Source organism: Coregonus clupeaformis, chromosome 16 (assembly GCF_020615455.1).
Source record: "Coregonus clupeaformis isolate EN_2021a chromosome 16, ASM2061545v1, whole genome shotgun sequence".
Lineage (NCBI taxonomy): Eukaryota > Metazoa > Chordata > Actinopteri > Salmoniformes > Salmonidae > Coregonus > Coregonus clupeaformis.
In genome coordinates, this window is record NC_059207.1 from 60,025,443 (window position 1) to 60,048,387 (window position 22,945).

The window sequence follows — 22,945 nt, forward strand, 5'->3', positions numbered from 1 at the left end:
AATTCACTGTTTGTTTTAGTGCTACCCACAGTTTTTATAATCAAAGTTAGGGAGGAAGAGTACAGAGGTTTAGTTTCCTGGGGTTTTGAACGGTGAGGTGTGAGCGATGGCTTCGCAGCCTAGCGCGGAGGAGACGCTGTCGTTACGGCATGGATTCAGGTGTGTTCCTGAGAATGGAATTAAGGTGGAGGAGGTTCTGCTCACGGTCGGCGAACAGGTAGGAGCTGAATTTATACATTCCGCTTCCAGAATGAACAAAGCTGTGGTTGTGTTCATGAAAAGAGCACATTTGGTGGGTAGGCTCTTTTCTAGTGGAATATTTGTAAGGGATGTTGGTGCCAATTTCTCCTCTTTCTACCCCTTCGACTAGGGTGGTAGTTGCAAATTTGCCTCAGTTTATTACGGATGATCAAATCGGGAAGGAGTTGAGTCGTTTTGGTAAGTTTGCTAGTGGTTTTCGTGAACTGTCGGCAGGTTTTCAGGCAGATACTGTCAAGCGTGTTGTTTCGTTCCGGAGGCAAGTGTTCATGTTTCTGAATAACAATGAGCAACAGTTAAATGTGCATTTTAAAGTGAGGCATGGGGAGGGGCTCTACGCAGGGTTTGCCAGCACAGATAGTCTACGGTGTTTTGAGAGTGGGGATTTGGGGCATAAGAGCTTTGCGTGCCCACATAAAGGCAGCAGACAAGGTGAGGGTTCAAGCACCAGTGGGGGAAATAGAGGTCAACGTGCAGGAGGCCATGAGACACAGGCAGAAGAGGCTGGGCCTAGTCATGCTATAGATGGTGGTGTAGATGAGGCTGGGGCCATGAGACGCATACGTAGGGACCTGGGCAGTTTTTTTCCAGGTTAAAGCAAAGGGAGCACGTGTAAGACCTAGGTTATCCATGCTCAAGGAGATGGATAGATCCTTCTTCTTTGGTTTGGAAAGACAGAGCGGTGAAGCCAAGGGTATGCATTGTCTACGTCTTTCGGATGGGCGGGTGACCTCTGTGGTGGGGGAGATGCGGGAGCGGACTGTGGAGTTTTATACGGAGTTGTATAGGGCAGAACTGTGTGATCCTATGTGTGCTCAGGTTTTGTTTGCAGAACTCCCTAAGCTCTCTCTGGTACAGAGGGATGAAATGGACATTCCCCTGTTGTCCCATGAACTGGCAGAGGCCGTAACCCAGATGTCCCCCAGGTCAATGGACTCCCAGTGGAGTTTTATAAAACATTCTGGGGAATAATTGGACTGGACTTCTTTTGTGTATTGCGTGAGTGCGTCGGGGTAGGAGTGTTGCCTATGAGCTGCAGGCAGGCGGCTCTGACTCTCCTGCCCAAAAAAGTGGACTTGTGTGATCTTAAGAACTGGAGGCCTGTGGCATTGCTCTGTGCGGACTACAAGACATTTGCCAAGGTCCTCGCTAACAGACTGAAGTCCCATCTGGACTCTATAGTACACAAGGACCAGACATATTGTGTACCGGGACACTCAATCACGGACAACTTGTTCTTAATCAGGGACATGTTGGACTTGTCGAAAAGTTCTAATGTGAACATTGGTCTGATCTCTTTAGATCAAGAGAAAGCTTTTGATAGAGTGGACCATGAGTATCTGTTTAATGTGATGTCTGTGTTTGGGTTTGGGAAAAGGTTTTTGGCCTATGCGAAGATGTTGTATGCTGGGGTGTCATGTATGGTCAAGGTGGGAGGGGGGCTCAGTAGGCCAGTCTGGGTGAGGCAGGGCATTAGACAAGGATGCCCTCTATCAGGGCAGTTATATACACTAGCCATTGAGCCTTTTTTGGGCCTGCTACCAGGAGACTGCAGGGAGTGTGCTGGACAGGCATGGGTGTGTTGACAGGCATAGACTGCTGTACCATACTGATGTCAGATGGAGGGAACCAGCATGCGCGCTGCTGAGGAGAGCTTGCGGATTGGGTTGGACCTGCAGCTATTCCTCATGAGGCTGGAGGAGCTGAGTACAGCAGGTCTCTCTGATTTTTACTCTGCGGTGCTGAGGGCCTGGCAGCTACTAAGTTCCACACGAGAAGGGGGTGTGGAGCCTGGGCTGTGGGTGTGGGAGGAGCCTATCTTCCACAACCCAGCCATCCTTTTGAGATTGGTTCATTCGGCCACCCTGAAGAGGCGACTGATGGAAGCGGGATTACTAAGGCTGGGTGACCTGCGACTGCTGGGAGAGGATGGATGGAAAACCCCAGAAGTCCTAGCAAAACAAACAGGACTAACATCTCTTATGCTGCTGGAGAGATTCCTGGGGGAAGTCCAGGAGGCACTGTCTGAGCCGGTAAAGGGGGTGTTTGAGCGGCCAAAGGGGGAGGGGCCACCAATGTTTCCGCCACTGCACGTGACGGCAGAGACTGGGGACTGGCAAGGGGGTCTGGAGGACTTGGGACTGGCGAGGGGGTCTGGAGGACTGGGGACTGGTGAGGGGGTCTGGAGGACTGGGGACTGGTGAGGGGGTCTGGAGGACTGGGGACTGGCAAGGGGGGTCTGGAGGACTGGGGACTGGCAAGGGGGTCTGGAGGACTGGGGACTGGCAAGGGGGTCTGGAGGACTGGGGACTGGTGAGGGGGTCTGGAGGACTGGGGACTGGTGAGGGGGTCTGGAGGACTGGGGACTGGTGAGGGGTCTGGAGGACTGGGGACTGGCAAGGGGGTCTGAAGGACTGGGGACTGGCAAGGGGGTCTGGAGGACTGGGGACTGGTGAGGGGGTCTGGAGGACTGGGGACTGGTGAGGGGGTCTGGAGGACTGGGGACTGGTGAGGGGGTCTGGAGGACTGGGGACTGGTGAGGGGGTCTGGAGGACTGGGGACTGGCAAGGGGGTCTGGATGACTGGGGACTGGCAAGGGGGTCTGGAGGACTGGGGACTGGCGAGGGTCTGGAGGACTGGGGACTGGCGAGGGGTCTGGAGGACTGGGGACTGGCGAGGGGGTCTGGAGGACTGGGGACTGGTGAGGGGGTCTGGAGGACTGGGGACTGGCAAGGGGGTCTGGAGGACTGGGGACTGGCAAGGGGGGTCTGGAGGACTGGAGACTGGCGAGGGGGTCTGGAGGACTGGGGACTGGCGAGGGGGTCTGGAGGACTGGGGACTGGTGAGGGGTCTGGAGGACTGGGGACTGGTGAGGGGGTCTGGAGGACTGGGGACTGGTGAGGGGGTCTGGAGGACTGGGGACTGGTGAGGGGGTCTGGAGGACTGGGGACTGGCGAGGGGGTCTGGAGGACTGGGGACTGGCAAGGGGGTCTGGAGGACTGGGGACTGGCAAGGGGGTCTGGAGGACTGGGGACTGGCGAGGGGGTCTGGAGGACTGGGGACTGGTGAGGGGGTCTGGAGGACTGGGGACTGGTGAGGGGGTCTGGAGGACTGGGGACTGGTGAGGGGGTCTGGAGGACTGGGGACTGGCGAGGGGGTCTGGAGGACTTGTTAGATGTTAACACTCTGGGTGTGACCAGGTGAGACCAGGTGCTGCCAATTCTTCTAATGTTTTTGCCAATTCATTAATGTAGATGTTAAATAGTGTTGGACTTATTGGGCAGCCCTGTTTCACTCCACGTCCCTGAGAGAATAAGTATGTTTGCTTGTTGCCAATTTTAACCACACATTTGTTTTTAGTGTACATTGATTTAATAACATAATATGTTTACCCTCCAAAACACAAGTAGATTTTGCCTTTGTTTTGTCAATTAGATTGTGGTGTAAATGTGGTCTCTTGTACGATCATAAAAAAAAATCTGATCTGGCTTCTGCTTAGGACGTTGTGTTCATCAAGGAAATTATGTAGTCTGCTGTTTATGATACTGCAGAGAAATGTCCCCAAGTTGCTGTTAACACAAATTCTTCTGTAATTATTTGAGTCAAATTTGTCTCCATTTTTATAGATTGGTGTGATCAATCCTTTGTTCCAAATATCGGGGAAAATACCTGCAGTTAGGACAATGTTGAAGAGTTTGAGTATAGCCAATTTGAATGTGTGCTCTGTATACTTGATCATTTCATTTAAAATACCATCAGCACCACAGGCCTTTTTGGGTTGGAGAGTGCAACGTTTTCCAATAATTCTTGTTCTGTAATTGGGGTATCCACAGGATTCTGATAGTCTTTGACTGCTGATTCAAGGATTTGTAATTTTTCTTGTATATCTTGTTGTTCTGGGCTCTTTGTTATATTGCTGTAGAGGTTTGCAAAGTGATTTCTCCACATATCCCCATTTTGGATAGCCAATTCCTCATTAATTTATTCCAATTCTCCCAGAAGTGGTTTGATTCTATGGATTCCTCAATCACATCCAGCTGATTTCTAATGTTCGGTTCCTTTTTTGTTCTTAGGGTGTGTTTGTATTGCTTCAGTGTTTCCCCATATTGAAGACATATATTTTTGTTGTCTGGGTCTCTGTGTTTATGATTAGAAATATTTCTCAATGACTTTCTTACATTTTTGTAATCATTATCAAACAATTTTTCATGATCTATTATTTTTGTTTTGCTCTTATGTTTCTTTAGATTAGCCAAGGAGGCTAATTTGTCAAATATAAAGTTTATGTTCCAAACGGCCAAATGTACACCTTCATTGCTGTAGGAGAATGTTAAGGCTAAAAAGTTGTCAAGGAGAGATTGTATTTTTTGGCTACTAATTGCATTTTGGTAGATTTCTGTGCTGTTTGCACTCCATCTATAGGTCTGTTTAGTACCATGTAATTTATTTGGTGGTCTGAGAGAGGTGTTAGTGGGCTGACTGTGAAGGCTCTGAGAGACTGTGTTGAGGTCGGTGATGAAGTAGTCTACAGTACTGCTGCCAAGGGATGAGCTGTAGGTGTACCTACCAAAAGAGTCCCCTCTTAACCTACCATTGACTATGTATAGACCCAGTGTTCGACGGAGCTTCAGGAGCTGTACTCCATTTTAGTTTTTCACTTTACCATAGTTGTTTCTGGGGGGTATGTGGGAAGGGAAATGCTGTTGCATCCTGGTAGGTGTTTGTCCACATGACTGTTAATAGTGTCTAGTTCTTCTGCTGTTCTAGCATTCAGGTCTCCACAGACCAGCACGTTGCCTTGGGCCTGAAAGTGACTGATCTCCCCCTCTAGAATGGAGAAACTCTCTTCATTGAAGTAGGGTGACTCTGAGGGGGAATGTATGTGGCACAGAGGATGACGTTGTTGATTTCTAACCAGATAAATAATTATCCTGTTTTGATCAATTCGATTGAATTAGTTAGTTCAGATTTATACCATATTAGCATTCCCCCTGAGTCTCTGCCCTGTGTGATTCCTTTTAATTTGGTGGATGGTACGATTATCTCCCTATAACCTAGTGGACAGCCAGTGGAAACATCACCTCTGCACCATGTTTCCTGTAGTACTACAATATCAACATCATCCATTTCTTTAAGGAAGTCTGGGTTTCTGCTCTTTAGCCCAAAAGCAGAGGACTTAAATCCTTGTAAATTCAAACATGCAACTTAAAAATATTTCATAACTGTATTTTCTTTACCTTCAAAATGAGATAAACACTCACAATCCAACAAGAACTATTAAAATAGGATTTTGCAATTAACGTAAACTCTTATTATGCAAATGTGATTTGTTTATCATTTAAGATAGTATTTGTGTCATGCCACTTGGGTGGATGTAGTGTGAGGATGGTGGAGTTCTTGTGCTCATCTTACCATGACCCTCGGCCTATCACATGTGAGCATAGTAGACTCAGTATTTGTTTGATGTCACTCATTTCGTTGTTGGGGGCGGTCTGTGCTGAATGTGGTGGGCATTGAGGTTGGTGGTGCTGTGGCCGTGGCTGGGGGGTCCAGGGTGCTGGTCCGGGGTGTTGTCTCGGTGATCTCTGGGGGGTGGAGATTGCTCCGCTGTTCCTGGGTGGAGAGGTCGGGCTGCAGTTTAAAGCGACGTCCTTGAGAGTCTTAGCAAGGATGGGGACTGTCTCCCTGTACAGGTGAACATGGTCATAGAGACAGTCCAGATCGAGGGTGGGATGGTGGGCCAGGTGTACATTGGGTCGCAGGGCACAGTCCCGGGAGAGGCTGGCGTTTATTCTTTGGATTGTGGCAGGGTGGAAGTCCTTCCTCTGTAGAAGGGTTGACAACACGATCCTTGAGTTGGGGAAGATTGCGGAGGCCTTCTCAATCAGTCCCCATAGTGAAGTCGACACCCTCTCCTGCTGAGCACGCAGGTCATTGCTTCCGGTGTGTATGATTATGTGGCTTGGCGACCTGAGCTGGGCCTTATCAAGCAGCTCCATGGCATTCTGCGTTGTTGGGCACCACACCTTTCTCGTTTTGTGTCTAGGGAAAAGGTTCGATTTGAGTCCATCAACAGGACAATGTCAGCCAGTGTTTCTTCTGTACTGGAGGGGGTAGAGTTGGGGCTGGTGGGTGTTGGAGCTGGGGTGTGGCTGGTCTGTGCCGGTGCCGCTGTCAGTGGGAGGCTGTTCTGGGGGCTGGGGGAGGCATGCAGCCGGCAGGGCTGGGGAGGCCTGGCTGGTTGAGGTGGGCTCCTCTGCTGTGTGAGGGCAGGTCATAGAGTGGTGATCTAGCTGCTCCTGCAGCCTGTCCTCTGTTCTCTTTCTCTCCTGCAGCTCCTCTCTTAGTGTGGTCAGCTCGTTATTACTGCTCTGCCTGTATTTTTGGAGCTCTCTCACCTCCTTTGTTAGATCAGCCAGCTCTCTTTTGAGTCCGTCTCTCTCTTGCTGAACTTTTTTCAGTTGTGTTGCAAGGCTGCTGTCCTGCTCTGTCCGCACCTTGGTTAGGAGCTCCTCTAAGGTGTGGATGTCTGGTTGCTGTTTGCTCACACTCTCCCTGAGCAGGACCACCTCTCCCTCCAGTGTGGTGAACTGATCCCTCATGGCAGCCATGGTGGTGAGGAGGGCCTGAGCCTGCTCTGCACTGAGGGGGTCGCTCTCCTCCTGGGGCGTGTCCTCCACTATGGTGGGAAGAGAGGTGCTGGATGTGCCTTTTTGGGTGGGGAAAGTGGGGGTGAGGGTGCTGCTGGTGGAGTTTGTCTTGTGGGAGGGCATGTCACTGGTGGTGTCCTTCTCTCTCTCTGCTCTCTCCTTAATGGTCTGAAAGTCTGTTTCAAACAGCCTAAGGTTGCCTTGCACCATGACAGTCCCAGTCTTGTAGAGGTTGATTGTTATCATGGTGCTGTCAGGGTCGTCTGTCTCTTTGACTTTCAGCTTCCACCCATTACAGATTCCCTCTTTCTTTATGGATGGGTAGTGAGAGCAGACTGCTGAGCGCCATGCATTTGGCTGGTCAGTGAGAAAGATGAGATTACTCACATCACCGTTTTTGTAGAGGTCTGTGAAAGGGGTTTCTGGCCTCCCCTTTAGTAGATTCTGTTTAAAAGCTTTCCTTGTTGTGTCATTTTTGGCCTCTGGGGGGTAGAGAATGGACTCAGCGCTGAGGGGGAGTGGGGACATGGTGCCAGTGGACCTCTGGAGGGTAGAGAATGGACTCAGCTCTGAGGGGGAGTGGGGACATGGTGCCTGTGGCCTCTGGAGGGTAGAGAATGGACTCAGCGCTGAGGGGGAGTGGGGACATGGTGCCTGTGGACCTCTGGAGGGTAGAGAATGGACTCAGCTCTGAGGGGGAGTGGGGACATGGTGCCTGTGAACTCTGGAGGGTAGAGAATGGACTCAGCGCTGAGGGGGAGTGGGGACATGGTGCCTGTGGCCTCTGGAGGGTAGAGAATGGACTCAGCGCTGAGGGGGAGTGGGGACATGGTGCCTGTGGGCCTCTGGAGGGTAGAGAATGGACTCAGTGCTGAGGGGGAGTGGGGACATGGTGCCTGTGGCCTCTGGAGGGTAGAGAATGGACTCAGCTCTGAGGGGGAGTGGGGACATGGTGCCTGTGGGCCTCTGGAGGGTAGAGAATGGACTCAGCGCTGAGGGGGAGTAGGGACATGGTGCCTGTGGGCTCTGGAGGGTAGAGAATTGACTCAGCGCTGAGGGGGAGTGGGGACATGGTGCCTGTGGCCTCTGGGGGGGTAGAGAATGGACTCAGCGCTGAGGGGGAGTGGGGACATGGTGCCTGTGGCCTCTGGAGGGTAGAGAATGGACTCAGCGCTGAGGGGGAGTGGGGACATGGTGCCTGTGGGCTCTGCTACTACTGCTGCTGCTGCTCTGTTCTGCTGCTGCTGCTCTGTTCTGCTGCACCGTTGCCATGGCAACCAGTTGTGTTTGTCTGCTGCTGTTGCTAGCTAGCTCCTGTTTAGCTCAAAAACCAGCAAAAGGAGTGAAAAATCTTCACACAAAAAAACAGAAGATATGTTTAAAGTTGGAGTCCGTGCTTCTTTTTGATTTTCTCAGTTTGGTCGTTTGATGTAGTTGTATTAACTCCCCTTGCTAGGTTTATTATAGCTCCATTTTCTGGCTGTCTTGTTAGCCTGCTGGCTAGGGTTTTGTGGTGTAACTAGCTAGAGAGAGTTAAAACTTCTTAATTTGAGGGGGAAAGTTACTTATTCTTCTATTCTGATTGAATTGAGTTGTTGTTCATCACTTCTTGTCTTGAATTATTCTTTTTTTGAGTCGAGTGTTTATCTCATTCTATAAACTAAAAACACAGAAATAAATCAGGACCTCATGTTGAGCATGACCTCTCTCTCAATTCAATTTCAATTTCAATTTCAATTTCAATTTAAGGGCTTTATTGGCATGGGAAACGTGTGTTAACATTGCCAAAGCAAGTGAAGTAGATAGTAAACAAAAGAGAAATAAACAATAAATATTAACAGTAAACATTACACTCAGAAGTTCCAAAAGAATAAAGACATTTCAAATGTCATATTATGTCTATATACAGTGTTGTAACAATGTGCAAATAGTTAAAGTACAAATGGGAAAATAAATAAACATAAATATGGGTTGTATTTACAATGGTGTTTGTTCTTCACTGGTTGCCCTTTTCTTGTGGCAACAGGTCACAAATCTTGCTGCTGTGATGGCACACTGTGGTTTTTCACCCAGTAGATAAGGGAGTTTATCAAAATTGGGTTTGTTTTCGAATTCGGTGGATCGCTGTAATCTGAGGGAAATATGTGTCTCTAATATGGTCATACATTTGGCAGGAGGTTAGGAAGTTCAGCTCAGTTTCCACCTCATTTTGTGGGCAGTGTGCACATAGCCTGTCTTATCTCTCTCTCTCTGTCTCTGTCACTGTCACTGTCTCTCTGTCACTGTCTCTCTCTCTCTCTCTCTCTCTCTCTCTCTCTCTCTCTCTCTCTCTCTCTCTCTCTCTCTCTCTCTCTCTCTCTCTCTCTCTCTCTCTCTCTCTCTCTCTCTCTCTCTCTCTGTCTCTCTCTGTATATCTCTCTCTCTGTCTCTCTCTCTGTATATCTGTCTCTCTCTCTCTCTGTCTATCTCTCTCTGTCTCTGTCTCTCTGTCTCTCTCTCTCTCTCTCTCTCTCTCTCTCTCTCTCTCTCTCGCTGTCTGGCTGTCTCTGCATCTCTCTCTCTCTCTCTCTCTCTCTCTCTCTCTCTCTCTCTCTCTCTCTCTCTCTCTCTCTCTCTCTCTCTGTCACTGTCTCTCTCTCCCTCCCTCTCTCACTCTCCCTCTCTCTCTCTCTCTCTCTCTCCCTCTCTCTCTGTCTCTCTCCCTCTCTGTCTCTTTCTCTCCCTCTGTCTCTCTCTGTCTCTCTCTGTAAGTCTCTGTCTCTCTCTCTCTGCTTCTTTCTGTCTGCTTCTTTCTCTCTCTCTCACTCTACCTAATTTTCTGTTTGTATGTCCTTTGTTGGTTTTGAAACATAAGAAGAATTGACCGTTTTACTGTAAATGCTCAGTGAGCATTGCTCATTGTAGTTGCATATTACCATTGTTTCAACCAACTTTTGTGAAAGTTAAGGAAAAACTAATTCATCCACAGCAACGTATTACAGCCCCCCCTAGCAAACTTTTGAAAACGTTTCAGATTTAGTCAGGTCATTAAAATGTTGTTGTTGTTTCATTAAATGTGTTTGTTGTTTGTTTATTCACAGCGGCGTACTGCAGCACCCCCAGCAGCCCTCTCAATGGAACAGTCCACAGTCAGACAGGCACCAAGCTGGGCAGTACCCTGCGCTTCAGCTGTGACCAGGGCTTCCGTCTGATTGGCCAGAGCAGTGCCACCTGCACCCACACCCCCCAGGGGATCTACATATGGAACGCACCCGTACCCCTCTGCCAAGGTAAGGACATGAACCATAACGAAGGCTTGTGGTTCTCCCTGACAACAAGGCCCAAAGCACCGGGCCTTGTAGTCCATTCGGTGGGTTCAGATTTATGTGCATATTTAATTAATACAACTAGCTACTGGGAATTTTTCTGGTGCCTATTTTGATGGAAGTGAATACCACAGATCATGGATGGTCAACTCAGGTCCTTTGGGGCTTCAGTACAAGTTTTCACCTCTCCCTGGGCACTTAATTGGCCCAAATTGGTCAAAATCAGTGGCTGAATTGAAACCAGCCACTTCAATACAGTTGGCCGGGCTTTAGACATAAAGCAATACTGCATTGACTGAAACTGAATAGGTTTAATGATTTTACAGTATTCTTTGCATTGATCTATTCAGATGTTGATTGCTTTCTGGTACGCTTTCAAAATCTCTCATTCTATTGCATAGAAATGCTCATGTCAAGGTTTCCAATGCATTGATTCTGCTGTGGGTGGTGTGGGTTCTCTTGAATTGTAAACAGGGAGTTGTTGACCATGACTTAACTGAAGAGCTCACGTTAATATTTTGTCACAGAAAAGTTACAAACATTTGGTATTTCACAAAATGAATAGCTTGGAAATTAAATATTGACTTATTGACTTGCTGGCTAAAGAGAAGTAACATGATGTGAAGATGTCCTTGAGGGGGATGGAGGATAAATTATTGAAGTGAATAACATGCACGAAAAGGTTTATGGAATTAATTTTAAGCCTAAATTCTGAAAAGTAGTTCACACATTTATATGGAAGATATAGATTGTTTGATGGAAGATCTAGATTGTTTGATAGAAGATATAGATTGTTTGATGGAAGATATACATTGTTTGATAGAAGATCTAGATTGTTTGATAGAAGATGTATAATGTATGCCTTCTCTCAGAAAGCAAAACTAAGGTATTAAATCACCTCACAGCCCTACTCAGGTAACCAGCTGCGGTGATGCTGTATCAACAACAGCAGTGCAGGTGGAAACTGGTAACAGCGGGGCGGCCATTGTGTGCTTCTAAAGTCTACTGCAGGTGTAATCAGTAGTCTAAATTGCGAACCAAAGTCCCACCCTAGTCCCTAAATACTGCACTACGTTTGACCAGGGCTCTAGTAGGGAACAGGGTGGCCTTTTAAGAGGCAGACAGGTAGTGTTTACCCGAGCGCTGACGGGGACAAGCTAATGTTTACTCCACGATAATGCCGGTCAGAGTGAGAGCATGTTGTGAGAGAAGCTCTATGCACACAGAGATCTTCTGGATGGTTTTATGTTATGGCCTTTAAACCCTTATTCCATCTTGGTTAAATCCATATTTACCCTAGCTCTGTTTTCAATTTTGCAAATGCTGTTTTTTTTTTCTCTCTCTCTCTCTCGCTCTCTCTCTCTCTCTCTCTCTCTCTCTCTCTCTCTCTCTCTCTCTCTCTCTCTCTCTCTCTCTCTCTCTCTCTCTCTCTCTCTCTCTCTCTCTCTCTCTCTCTCTTTGTTCCTCCTCCCTCCTTCCCTTCCTCTCCCCCCTTCTCTCTCCAGTGATGGCCTGTGGGATGCCTATACCTCCAGTAAACGGTAGTATAGTCGGGCAGGACTTCACTCTTGGTGCCAGGGCCATGTACCAGTGCAACCCTGGCTTCAGATTGGCCAGCCCCCTGGCTGTGTCAGTCGTCTGTCAGTCGTCTGGGAGGTGGAGCCCCAATGAAGCCCCTCCCCGCTGCATACGTGAGTAGTCCTCATCGATTGGAGACATAAATATCAAATCAAATCAAATGCTATTTGTCACATGCGCCGAATACAACAGGTGTAGACCTTACAGTGAAATGCTTACTTAAAAGCCCTTAACCAACAATGCAGTTTTAAGAAAGAATACACAAAAAAATCACACAAAAAAATACAATCTAAAATAATATGAAATAAAAGTAACAAATAATGAAAGAGCAGCAGTAAAAATAACAGTAGGGAGGCTATATACAGGGGGTACCAGTACAGAGTCAATGTGTGGGGGCACCGGTTAGTCGAGGTAATTGAGGTAATATGTACATGTAGGAAGAGTTATTAAAGTGACTATAGATAATAAACAGAGAGTAGCAGCAGCGTAAAAGAGTGGGGGGGGCAATGCAATGCAAATAGTCCGGGTAGCCATTTGACTAGATGTTCAGGAGTCTTATGGCTTTGGGGGGTAGAACCTGTTTAGAAGCCTCTTGGGCCTAGACTTGGCGCCCCGGAACCGCTTGCCGTGCGATAGCAGAGAGAACAGTCTATGACTAGGGTGGCTGGAGTCTTCCTCTGACATATATACAGTGGGGAGAACAAGTATTTGATACACTGCTGATTTTGCAGGTTTTCCTACTTACAAAGCATGTAGAGGTCTGTAATTTTTATCATAGGTACACTTCAACTGTGAGAGACGGAATCTAAAACAAAAATCCAGAAAATCACATTGTATGATTTTTAAGTAATGAATTTGCATTTTATTGCATGACATAAGTATTTGATACATCAGAAAAGCAGAACTTAATATTTGGTACAGAAACCTTTGTTTGCAATTACAGAGATCATACGTTTCCTGTAGGTCTTGACCAGGTTTGCACACACTGCAGCAGGGATTGAAGTGTACCTATGATAAAAATCACAGACCTCTACATGCTTTGTAAGTAGGAAAACCTGCAAAATCGGCAGTGTATCAAATACTTGTTCTCCCCACTGTATATGCTCATTGTTCAGATATAGTATATATTCACAGAGTTCACATCCTTGAGTCCTCATTGGTTGGAGATCCCTTATCGTGAGTCCTCATTGGTTGGAGATCACAAAGGTCAGCTCTCATTGAGTTCCCAGAGGTATAATTTAGGCTACATTTCCTCCAAGATTTGTAATGATTTAGAATACGTTTTTATTCAGAATTAGACAGTGAGTTGTGACAGGGTTCAGCCCCAAGGCTTGTTGTTGAACCAGACAGCTGTATGTGTTCATTAATCCCTTCCTCACCATCTAACAGTCACTTCAAACAGATTACTGTTGAGATCCAAGAATGAAGTGTCACTTACAAGCTTGTGCCATGTTCAGGTTATAAATAACCTCACTTAGAAAATTATGTTCTCTATTTTATTTTATTTTCAGATAAAACATTTTTTTTCAATGACCACAAAATAACATAGTAGTAACTATTGTCACATGGTACTTCACACAGATACATAGTCTAAGGAACATAGCCTATTGATGAAATAGAGTAGCCCTTTCACATCTTACCAGTTCAGTTAGTCATTTCTGACCTTTGACCTATGTGTATCTGACCCCTGATCTTTGCAGCTGTGACCTGCCCTGACATCGGCCACGCTGCAGTGGATCATGGGAGATGGAGGCTGATCTACGGGTCTCAGAGCCAGTACGACGCCATGATGATGCTCATCTGTGACCCCGGATATTACTACAAGGGTCAGAGGGTCATCCGTTGCCAGGCCAACAGCACCTGGGACTACCCAGAGCCCCGGCCGGCCTGCGAGAGTGAGTCAGAAACTACATCTCCCACAATGCATTGTAGAACAGTAAAATCTGCATTTTGCTCTCAACCAAGTTATGCTTTAGTTGATTTAGCTTGTTCACAATTACAGGATGAGAAAGACACAGTCGATAAAATACCATGGAGATCTTTATCAATGCTAATTCACCTGACCAAGGCTTTCTTTCTGATTTTGTACTTTTGCCAACTGACAAAGACATGATCCATCTATAATTTTAATGGTATGTTTATCTGAACAGTGAGAGACAAAATAACAACAAAAAAATCCAGAAAAACGCATGTCAAAAATGTTATAAATTGATTTGCATTTTAATGATGGAAATAAGTATTTGACCCCTCTGCAAAACATGACTTAGTACTTGGTGGCAAAACCCTTCACAGAGGACAGACGTTTCTTGTAGTTGGCCATCAGGTTTGCACACATCTCAGGAGGGATTTTGTCCCACTCCTCTTTGCAGATCTTCTCCAAGTCATTAAGGTTTCGAGGCTGACGTTTGGCAACTCGAACCTTCAGCTCCCTCCACAGATTTTCTATGGGATTAAGGTCTGGAGACTGGCTAGGCCACTCCAGGTCCTTAATGTGCTTCTTCTTGAGCCACTCCTTTGTTGCCTTGGCCGTGTGTTTTGGGTCATTGTCATGCTGGAATACCCATCCACGACCCATTTTCAATGCCCTGGCTGAGGGAAGGAGGTTCTCACCCAAGATTTGACGGTACATGGCCCCGTCCATCGTCCCTTTGATGCGGTGAAGTTGTCCTGTCCCCTTAGCAGAAAAACACCCCCAAAGCATAATGTTTCCACCTCCATGTTTGACGGTGGGGATGGTGTTCTTGGGGTCATAGGCAGCATTCCTCTTCCTCCAAACACGGCAAGTTGAGTTGATGCCAAAGAGCTCGATTTTGGTCTCATCTGACCACAACACTTTCACCCAGTTCTCCTCTGAATCATTCATATGTTCATTGGCAAACTTCAGACGGGCCTGTATATGTGCTTTCTTGAGCACCTTGCGGGCGCTACAGGATTTCAGTCCTTCACGGCATAGTGTGTTACCCATTTTTTTCTTGGTGACTATGGTCCCAGCTGCCTTGAGATCACTGACAAGATCCTCCCGTGTAGTTCTGGGCTGATTCCTCACCGTTCTCATGATCATTGCATCTCCACAAGGTGAGATCTTGCATGGAGCCCCAGGCCGAGGGAGATTGACAGTTATTTTGTGTTTCTTCCATTTGCGAATAATCGCACCAACTGTTGTCACCTGGTCTTGTAGACCATTCCAGCCTTGTGTAGGTCTACAATCTTGTCCCTGACATCCTTGGAGAGCTCTTTGGTCTTGGCCATGGTGGAGAGTTTGGAATCTGATTGATTGATTGCTTCTGTGGACAGGTGTCTTTTATACAGGTAACAAACTGAGATTAGGAGCACTCCCTTAAAGAGTGTGCTCCTAATCTCAGCTCGTTACCTGTATAAAAGACACCTGGGAGCCAGAAATCTTTCTGATTGAGACGGTGTCAAATACGTATTTCCCTCATTAAAATGCAAATAAATTTATAACATTTTTGACATGCGTTTTTCTGGATTTTGTTGTTGTTATTCTGTCTCTCACTCTTCAAATAAACCTACCATTAAAATTATAGACTGATCATTTCTTTGTCAGTGGGCAAACATACAAAATCAGAAGGGGATCAAATATTTTTTTCCCTCGAGGGTTCCTGTTAAGAGAGGAAGAGATAAATATTAGCCTTGATGAATGCAGAAGAGAGAGAGTAATATCAGCCTTGATGAACTCAGAGAGGAGAGAGAGAAAGATTAGCATTGATGAACGCAGAGGAGAGAGAGAAAGATTAGCCTTGATGAATGCAGAGAGGAGAGAGAGAAAGATTAGCCTTAATGAACCCCCTGTAGCTCAGTTGGTAGAGCATGGCGCTTGCAACGCCAGGGTTGTGGGTTCCATTCCCACGGGGGACCAGTATAAAAAATGTATGCACTCACTAACTGTAAGTCGCTCTGGATAAGAGCGTCTGCTAAATGACTAAAATGTAAATGAACGCAGAGAGGAAAACTTGATCCAACAAAATGGATGACATCAAAACAATTACCGAAATGAAATAAACCAAGTTGAACATATTAATATGTTTTGTTTGTCTGTTAGGATGAATAAATAATATATCTCTCCTCTCCCTCTTCTGCTTGTCTCATCTTGTTTCCTCTCCTCAGTAATCTCCTGTGGGGACCTGGGCACTCCTCCGAATGGGAATAAGATCGGGACTCTGACGGTGTTCGGAGCGACAGCCATCTTCTCCTGTAACACAGGCTATACTCTGGTGGGGTCCCGGGTCAGAGAGTGCATGTCCAACGGCCTCTGGAGTGGATCTCAGGTCCAGTGTCTCGGTAAGAGGACCAGAACCAGCTAGAGTCAGTTACAACCAGATTTAACCAGTTCAATCCCATGTTGTATTTCAGCTACTCTGAACATTGAGTTGATCAAGCTATGTTCACAAAGAACCAGATCATAGTGTTTGGTTACCGTTGTGTTTTATGTGGCTATATGTAGGACCTATATATGACAGACAGAATATAGCCTGTATAGTATATATACTATAATATAAATATAAACTGTGTACATATGTGACTGTTTTTCTTTGTCTCTGTTCTGTTCTGTCCCTCCTCCCTAGCGGGTCACTGCGGTACCCCAGAGCCCATAGTGAATGGTCAGATCATAGGAGAGAACTACAACTACAGAGGTAGTGTGGTCTACCAGTGTAACCCAGGATTCAGACTCATCGGGGTGTCTGTACGCATCTGTGAACAGGACCACCGCTGGTCCGGACGAACCCCTGTCTGTGTCCGTAAGTACACGGAGATGGTGGCTTGAGATGGGTTGAACAATTCTGGGGCCTGTAGTCTTGGGTCTACGTAAAGGGGCTGTAGTCTTGGGTCTACGTAAAGGGGTTGTAGTCTTGGGTCTACGTAAAGGGGTTGTAGTCTTGGGTCTACGTAAAGGGGTTGTAGTCTTGGGTCTACGTAAAGGGGTTGTAGTCTTGGGTCTACGTAAAGGGGTTGTAGTCTTGGGTCTACGTAAAGGGGTTGTAGTCTTGGGTCTACGTAAAGGGGTTGTAGTCTTGGGTCTACGTAAAGGGGTTGTAGTCTTGGGTCTACGTAAAGGGGTTGTAGTCTTGGGTCTACGTAAAGGGGTTGTAGTCTTGGGTCTACGTAAAGGGGTTGTAGTCTTGGGTCTACGTAAAGGGGGTTGTAGTCTTGGGTCTACGTAAAGGGGTTGTAGTCTTGGGTCTACGTAAAGGGGTTGTAGTCTTGGGTCTACGTAAAGGGGTTGAAGTCTTGGGTCTACGTAAAGGGGTTGTAGTCTTGGGTCTACGTAAAGGGGTTGTAGTCTTGGGTCTACCTATAGGGTATGGCTTCTACTGGCTAAGGTGGAATCGCATTGGAAAACATATGACTGATGTGTTTTGGGGTAGTGTTGACAATAACTTCAGGCATGTTCATTGATCGTGATGGATAATGTATGTCTTATTTATGTCCATAGCGATCACATGTGGTCACCCGGGCAACCCTACCTTTGGCGTTACCCAGGGAACGCAGTTCAACCTGAACGATATTGTGCGCTTCGTTTGCAACTCCGGCTACGTCCTACAGGGGGCTGTGAAGTCTCACTGCCAGTCCAACGGACAGTGGAGCAACACCCTGCCCAAGTGTAAAAGTAAGTCTGGGGGCCGAGAAGTGTGTCTAGCTGTGTGTCGCTGTTTACACTACCGGTTCAAAGTTCAGAACACCTACTTATTCAAGGGTTTTACTTTATTTTTTTAAAACTATTTTCTACATTGTAGAATAATAGTGAAGACATCAAAACTAAGAAATAACACATATGGAATCATGTACTAACCAAAAGAAGTGTTAAAGTAAAGAAAATATATTTTATATTTGAGATTCTTCAAATAGCCACCCTTTGCCTTGATGACAGCTTTGCACACTCTTGGCATTCTCTCAACCAGCTTCACCTGGAATGCTTTTCCAACAGTCTTGAAGGAGTTCCCACATATGCTGAGCACTTGTTGGTTGCTTTTCCTTCACTCTGCCGTCCGACTCATCCCAAACCATCTCAATTAGGTTGATGACATGGGATTGTAGAGGCCAGGTCATCTGATGCAGCACTTCATCACTCTCCTTCTTGGTAAAATAGCCCTTACACAGCCTGGAGGTGTGTTGGGTCATTGTCCTATTGAAAAACTAATGATAGTCCCACTAAGCCCAAACCAGATGGGATGGAGTATCGCTGCAGAATGCTGTGGTAGCCATGCTGGTTAAGTGTGCATTGAATTCTAAATAAATCACAGACAGTGTCACCAGCAAAGCACCCCCACACCCTCACACCTCCTCTTCCATGCTTTACTGTGGGAAATACACATGCGGAGATCATCCGTTCACCCACACCGTGTCTCACAAAGACACGGCGGTTGGAAACAAAAATCTCAAATTTGGACTCCAGACCAAATTATAGATTTCCACCTGTCTAATGTCCATTGCTCTGTTTTTTTGGCCAAAGCAAGTCTCTTCTTCTTATTGATGTCCTTTAGTAGTGGTTTCTTTGAAGCAATTCAACCATGAAGGCCTGATTCACGCAGTCTCCTCTGAACAGTTGATGTTGAGATGTGTCTGTTATTTGAACTCTGTGAAACATTTATTTGGGCTGACATTTCTGAGGCTGGTAACTCTAATGAACTTATCCTCTGCAGCAGAGGTAACTCTGGGTCTTCCTTTCCTGTGGCGGTCTTGACATTTTCCGGATTGACTGACCTTCATGTCTTAAAGTAATGATGGACTGTCATTTCTCTTCACTTATTTGAGCTGGGCTTACCATAATATTTACATTTACATTTACGTCATTTAGCAGACGCTCTTATCCAGAGCGACTTACAAATTGGTGCATTCACCTTATGATAGCCAGTGGGATAACCACTTTACAATTTTTTATTTTTTTATTTTACAAATTGTTTAATTCATAATTTGTAGAGTATATTTATAATTTTCATTTATTTTATATATATAATTTCTGTATTTTAAAAAAATTATTTTTCATTAAATGTTAATTTATTTTTACCTTTTTTTAAAATATTTTTTCTCCTTTTCTATTATTAAAAAAAAAAGATGAAAAAAAGTTTTTAATTTGTTTTTCCCCCCTTTTTTAATTGTATTTATTTATTTTTGTGGGGGTGGGGTGGGGGGGGGTGGGGGGGTAGAAGGATTAATTTATCCTATCCCAGGTATTACTTAAAGAAGTAGGGTTTCAAGTGTCTCCGGAAGGTGGTGAGTGACTCCGCTGTCCTGGCGTCGTGAGGGAGCTTGTTCCACCATTGGGGTGCCAGAGCAGCGAACAGTTTTGACTGGGCTGAGCGGGAACTGTACTTCCACAGAGGTAGGGGGACCAACAGGCCAGAGGTGGAAGAACACAATGCCCTCATTTGGGTGTAGGGACTGATCAGAGCCTGAAGGTAAGGAGGTGCCGTTCCCCTCACTAATATGGACTTGGTCTTTTACCAAAAAGGGCTATCTTCTGTATTCCACCCCTACCTTGGCTCACACGCACTAAGAAGGAAAGAAATTCAACAAATTAACTTTTAAGGCACACCTGTTAATTGAAATGCATTCCAGGTGACTATATAATAATATAATATGCCATTTAGCAGACACTTTTATCCAAGCGACTTACAGTCATGCATGCATACATTTTTGTGTATGGGTGGTCCCGGGGATCGAACCCACTACCTTGGCGTTACAAGCGCCGTGCTCTACCAGCTGAGCTACAGAGGACCACTATGTAATGAAGCTGATTGAGAGAATGCCAAGAGTGTGCAAAGCTGTCATCAAGGCAAAGGGTGGCTATTTTGAAAAATATAAAATATAAAATATATTTTGATTTGTTTAACACTTTTTTGGTTACTACATGATTCAATATGTGTTATTTCATAGTTTTGGTGTCTTCACTATTATTCTACAATGTAGAAAATAATAAAACATTAACTAAAATCCTTGAATGAGGTGTTCTAAAACTTTTGACCAGTAGTGTATGTGTGTGTAGTTGTGTATGTGTGTGTAGTTGTGTGTGTGTGTGTAGTTGTGTGTGTGTGTGTGTGTGTGTGTGGATATAGTTGTGTGGTTGTAGCTGTGTAGTTGTGTGTAGTTGTGTGTGTGTGTGTGTATAGCTGTGTATGTGTTTTTGTATTTGTGTGTGGGTGGGTCTTTTTTGACCACTTGTTCGATGGGATTGGATGTGTGTGTGATTCAGGGTTTCCGTTGGGAAAATGTGGCCCGCACAACGTGACCGGTAAGATTTTAATTTACCGGCCATTAGAGAAATTTACAAGACCCATATGCATTGGGTGCGTAACCCATTATGGCGTCCGCCCACAGTGCTCAGAATGACAGAAATCACATTTAGATTATGGTAATTCATCTTAACAGAACAAGCATCTCCTGTAATGAAGCAGCCAATAGAACTTCATTTTCAAACAGTTGCCAAAATGCAATTTACGGGAAAACACCATTCTAACCAGAACACCTGATACGGGAAAACACCATTCTAACCAGAACACCTGATACGGGAAAACACCATTCTAACCAGAACACCTGATACGGGAAAACACCATTCTAACCAGAACACCTGATACGGGAAAACACCATTCTAACCAGAACACCTGATACGGGAAAACACCATTCTAACCAGAACACCTGATACGGGAAAACACCATTCTAACCAGAACACCTGATACGGGAAAACACCATTCTAACCAGAACACCTGATACGGGAAAACACCATTCTAACCAGAACACCTGATACGGGAAAACACCATTCTAACCAGAACACCTGATACGGGAAAACACCATTCTAACCAGAACACCTGATACGGGAAAACACCATTCTAACCAGAACACCTGATACGGGAAAACACCATTCTAACCAGAACACCTGATACGGGAAAACACCATTCTAAACAGAACACCTGATACGGGAAAACACCATTCTAACCAGAACACCTGATACGGGAAAACACCATTCTAACCAGAACACCTGATACGGGAAAACACCATTCTAACCAGAACACCTGATACGGGAAAACACCATTCTAACCAGAACACCTGATACGGGAAAACACCATTCTAACCAGAACACCTGATACGGGAAAACACCATTCTAACCAGAACACCTGATACGGGAAAACACCATTCTAACCAGAACACCTGATACGGGAAAACACCATTCTAACCAGAACACCTGATACGGGAAAACACCATTCTAACCAGAACACCTGATACGGGGAAAACACCATTCTAACCAGAACACCTGATACGGGAAAACACCATTCTAACCAGAACACCTGATACGGAAAACACCATTCTAACCAGAACACCTGATACGGGAAAACACCATTCTAACCAGAACACCTGATACGGGAAAACACCATTCTAACCAGAACACCTGATACGGGAAAACACCATTCTAAACAGAACACCTGATACGGGAAAACACCATTCTAACCAGAACACCTGATACGGGAAAACACCATTCTAACCAGAACACCTGATACGGGAAAACACCATTCTAACCAGAACACCTGATACGGGAAAACACCATTCTAACCAGAACACCTGATACGGGAAAACACCATTCTAAACAGAACACCTGATACGGGAAAACACCATTCTAACCAGAACACCTGATACGGGAAAACACCATTCTAACCAGAACACCTGATACGGGAAAACACCATTCTAACCAGAACACCTGATGAGAGCGGTTCCATATGTGACAGAGATTAAAATATCCGTTAGAAACTTAGAAAGAAGGGGACTCTAAAGATGCAACAACTAGGATGGGTTGCTAATATGACTCGGACTGTTCCTTCGGCTTCTGAACAAGGAAATAAAGTTGAAATGAAAACCAATAGAAAGGATAGTGGTGGGTCCTATAGAGAAGTACATTTAAATCAATTTGCTCAAATTATATAATTACTCCTGTCTATAAAGAAATACATTTAATCATTCAAAATAAACATGGACTTAGCCACAGAGGAATCAAGGATCATTAGCTTATTTAAAAAAATAAAAAATAGCTGTGGATTGTTTCAAATCACAAGCTAGTAGGGCGAGGCATATTGGGAAGACATCCGGTTGGGCAGTGGGAGTGGCAATAGGTTGAGTTGGTCTGTCCGTGCAAAGCATCTCAAATATGTGTGAAGATAATGTGTCTTGAGTATAATTTAAAATGTTGAGACAAGAAGGGGAGGGGTGTGTGGCGAAGATACAGGAGAGTCTCTCTGCTGAATGGCTCAGCTGTCTCCCGCCAATTCTAGCACATTCATTGTTTCATTGTGTGAATTGTTTGCCCCTTTGATTGATTCTTTTGATAAATGTCCCATTACAGCAGGCATGCTGAGTAGAGAGATTAATGAAATAACCTGAGTTCATCATATGTTCTACTGGTTTTATTTGTCGGCTTATGGAGCCTATTTTGACTTAGTTGATAATGGAAGTTATAGTCCTACTGCTGTATTGGTCTATAGACTATCTCTGAGTTCTATGGTAGTTATAGTCCTACTGCTGTATTGGTCTATAGACTATCTCTGAGTTCTATGGTAGTTATAGTCCTACTGCTGTGTTGGTCTATAGACTATCTCTGAGTTCTATGGTAGTTATAGTCCTACTGCTGTATTGGTCTATAGACTATCTCTGAGTTCTATGGTAGTTATAGTCCTACTGCTGTGTTGGTCTATAGACTATCTCTGAGTTCTATGGTAGTTATAGTCCTACTGCTGTATTGGTCTATAGACTATCTCTGAGTTCTATGGTAGTTATAGTCCTACTGCTGTATTGGTCTATAGACTATCTCTGAGTTCTATGGTAGTTATAGTCCTACTGCTGTATTGGTCTATAGACTGTCTCTGAGTTCTATGGTAGTTATAGTCCTACTGCTGTATTGGTCTATAGACTATCTCTGAGTTATATGGTAGTTATAGTCCTACTGCTGTATTGGTCTATAGACTATCTCTGAGTTCTATGGTAGTTATAGTCCTACTGCTGTATTGGTCTATAGACTATCTCTGAGTTCTATGGTAGTTATAGTCCTACTGCTGTGTTGGTCTATAGACTATCTCTGAGTTCTATGGTAGTTATAGTCCTACTGCTGTATTGGTCTATAGACTATCTCTGAGTTCTATGGTAGTTATAGTCCTA

At 45.3% G+C, this 22,945-nt stretch overlaps 1 protein-coding gene across 1 annotated transcript in view; it reads left to right on the forward strand.

Moving 5' to 3' along the window:
- The window catches only part of csmd2 (CUB and Sushi multiple domains 2), a 421,278-nt gene that overhangs the window by 304,791 nt on the left and 93,542 nt on the right, over window positions 1-22,945 (forward strand). The window contains exons 44-49 of the mRNA XM_045225492.1: window positions 9,989-10,177; window positions 11,719-11,904; window positions 13,492-13,686; window positions 15,917-16,090; window positions 16,375-16,548; window positions 17,244-17,417. Coding sequence (XP_045081427.1) covers window positions 9,989-10,177; window positions 11,719-11,904; window positions 13,492-13,686; window positions 15,917-16,090; window positions 16,375-16,548; window positions 17,244-17,417 — 1,092 coding nt within the window. The remainder of the gene's footprint in view (window positions 1-9,988; window positions 10,178-11,718; window positions 11,905-13,491; window positions 13,687-15,916; window positions 16,091-16,374; window positions 16,549-17,243; window positions 17,418-22,945) is intronic.